The following is a 2,500-nucleotide window of genomic DNA, read 5'->3' as shown; positions in this document are numbered from 1 at the left end:
GTCTCTGTGTCTCTCTGTGTGTCTCTGTGTCTCTCTGTCTCTGTGTGTCTCCCCATGATGTCTCTGTGTCTCTGTGTGTCTGTGTGTCTCTCTGTCTCTCTCTCTGTCTCTATCTGTCTCTCTGTGTCTCTCTGTGTGTCTCCCCATGATGTCTCTGTGTCTCTGTGTCTCTGTGTCTCCCCAGTAGAGTGGATTTCTCCGGAGACACGGTGGGTCTTGTCTGTCTGTGTCTCTGTGTCTCTCTGTGTGTCTCTGTGTCTCTCTCTGTGTGTCTCCCCATGTCTTTGTGTCTCTCTGTGTCTCTCCGTGTGTCTGTGTGTCTCCCCATGATGTCTCTGTGTCTCTCTGTCTCCCCAGTGGAGTGGATTTCTCCAGAGACACGGTGGGTCTTGTCTCTCTGTGTCTCTGTGTCTCTGTGTGTGTCTCTGTGTCTCTCTGTGTGTCTCTGTGTCTCTCTGTGTCTCTGTGTGTCTCTCTGTGTGTCTCTGTGTCTCTCTCTGTGTCTCTCTGTGTGTCTGTGTGTCTCTCTGTCTCTCTCTGTCTCCCCATGTCTCTGTGTGTGTCTCTGTGTCTCTCTGTGTGTCTCTGTGTCTCTCTGTGTCTCTGTGTGTCTCTCTGTGTGTCTCTGTGTCTCTCTCTGTGTCTCTCTGTGTCTCTGTGTGTCTCTGTGTCTCTCTGTGTGTCTCTCTCTGTGTGTCTCTGTGTCTCTGTGTCTCTCTGTGTGTCTCTGTGTCTCTGTGTCTCTCTGTGTGTCTCTGTGTCTCTCTGTGTGTCTCTCTGTGTGTCTCTCTGTGTGTCTCTCTCTCTGTGTCTCTGTGTCTCTGTGTCTCTCTGTGTGTCTCTGTGTCTCTGTGTCTCTGTGTCTCTCTGTGTGTCTCTGTGTCTCTGTGTCTCTCTGTGTGTCTCTGTGTCTCTGTGTCTCTCTGTGTGTCTCTGTGTCTCTCTGTGTGTCTCTCTGTGTGTCTCTCTGTGTGTCTCTCTCTCTGTGTCTCTGTGTCTCTGTGTCTCTCTGTGTGTCTCTGTGTCTCTGTGTCTCTGTGTCTCTCTGTGTCTCTCGGTCTCTCTGTGTCTCTCTGTGTCTCTCTGTGTGTCTCTGTGTCTCTCTGTCTCTCTGTGTCTCTCTGTGTCTCTCTGTGTGTCTCTGTGTCTCTGTGTCTCTCTCTGTCTCTCTGTGTCTCTCTGTGTCTCTCTGTGTCTCTCTGTGTGTCTCTGTGTCTCTGTGTCTCTGTGTGTGTCTCTGTGTCTCTGTGTCTCTCTGTGTCTCTCTGTGTCTCTCTGTGTCTCTATGTGTCTCTCTGTGTGTCTCTGTGTCTCTGTGTCTCTGTGTGTGTCTCTGTGTCTCTCTGTGTCTCCCCAGTGGAGTGGATTTTTCCGGAGACACGGTGGGTCTTGTCTCTCTGTGTCTCTGTGTCTCTCTGTGTGTCTCTGTGTCTCTGTGTCTCTCTGTGTGTCTCTGTGTCTCTCTGTGTGTCTCTGTGTGTCTCTGTGTGTCTCTGTGTCTCTCTGTCTCTCTCTGTCTCCCCATGTCTCTCTGTATCTCTCTGTGTCTCTCTGTGTGTCTCTGTGTCTCTGTGTGTCTCTCTGTCTCTGTGTGTCTCCCCATGATGTCTCTGTGTTTGTCTGTGTGTCTCTGTGTGTCTCTGTGTCTCTGTGTCTCTCTGTGTCTCCCCAGTGGAGTGGACTTCTCAGGAGACACGGTGGGTCTTGTCTCTCTGTGTCTCTGTGTCTCTCTGTGTGTCTCTGTGTGTCTCTGTGTCTCTCTGTCTCTCTCTGTCTCCCCATGTCTCTCTGTATCTCTCTGTGTCTCTCTGTGTGTCTCTGTGTCTCTGTGTGTCTCTCTGTCTCTGTGTGTCTCCCCATGATGTCTCTGTGTTTGTCTGTGTGTCTCTGTGTGTCTCTGTGTCTCTGTGTCTCTCTGTGTCTCCCCAGTGGAGTGGACTTCTCAGGAGACACGGTGGGTCTTGTCTCTCTGTGTCTCTGTGTCTCTCTGTGTCTCCCCAGTGGAGTGGACTTCTCAGGAGACACGGTGGGTCTTGTCTCTCTGTGTCTCTGTGTCTCTCTGTGTGTCTCTGTGTGTCTCTGTGTCTCTCTGTCTCTCTCTGTCTCCCCATGTCTCTCTGTATCTCTCTGTGTCTCTCTGTGTGTCTCTGTGTCTCTGTGTGTCTCTCTGTCTCTGTGTGTCTCCCCATGATGTCTCTGTGTTTGTCTGTGTGTCTCTGTGTGTCTCTGTGTCTCTGTGTCTCTCTGTGTCTCCCCAGTGGAGTGGACTTCTCAGGAGACACGGTGGGTCTTGTCTCTCTGTGTCTCTGTGTCTCTCTGTGTCTCCCCAGTGGAGTGGACTTCTCCGGAGACACGGTGGGTCTCGCCTACGTGGGGACAATGTGTGGCTCCAAGAGTGCTGGAGTAAATCAGGTGCGTGGGTGGGTGTGGGTGTGTGTGCGTGGGTGAGTGTGTGTGTGGGTGTGTGGGTGTGTGTGTGGGTGGGTGTGTGGGTGGGTGT

At 51.8% G+C, this 2,500-nt stretch overlaps 1 protein-coding gene across 1 annotated transcript in view; it reads left to right on the top strand.

Annotated features, from left to right (window-relative positions):
- LOC144954103 (snake venom metalloproteinase neuwiedase-like) overlaps positions 1-2,500 on the top strand; it is a gene marked incomplete at both ends in the record, with an annotated part of 28,375 nt that overhangs the window by 19,954 nt on the left and 5,921 nt on the right. The window contains one exon of the mRNA XM_078884678.1: positions 2,331-2,412. Within this exon, the coding sequence (XP_078740804.1) occupies positions 2,331-2,412 (82 nt within the window). The remainder of the gene's footprint in view (positions 1-2,330; positions 2,413-2,500) is intronic.

The sequence above is a fragment of the Lampetra fluviatilis genome, unplaced genomic scaffold (genome assembly GCF_964198595.1).
Source record: "Lampetra fluviatilis unplaced genomic scaffold, kcLamFluv1.1 SCAFFOLD_1024, whole genome shotgun sequence".
NCBI classification, from domain to species: domain Eukaryota; kingdom Metazoa; phylum Chordata; class Hyperoartia; order Petromyzontiformes; family Petromyzontidae; genus Lampetra; species Lampetra fluviatilis.
This window is presented reverse-complemented; position numbering and strand designations above follow the sequence as displayed.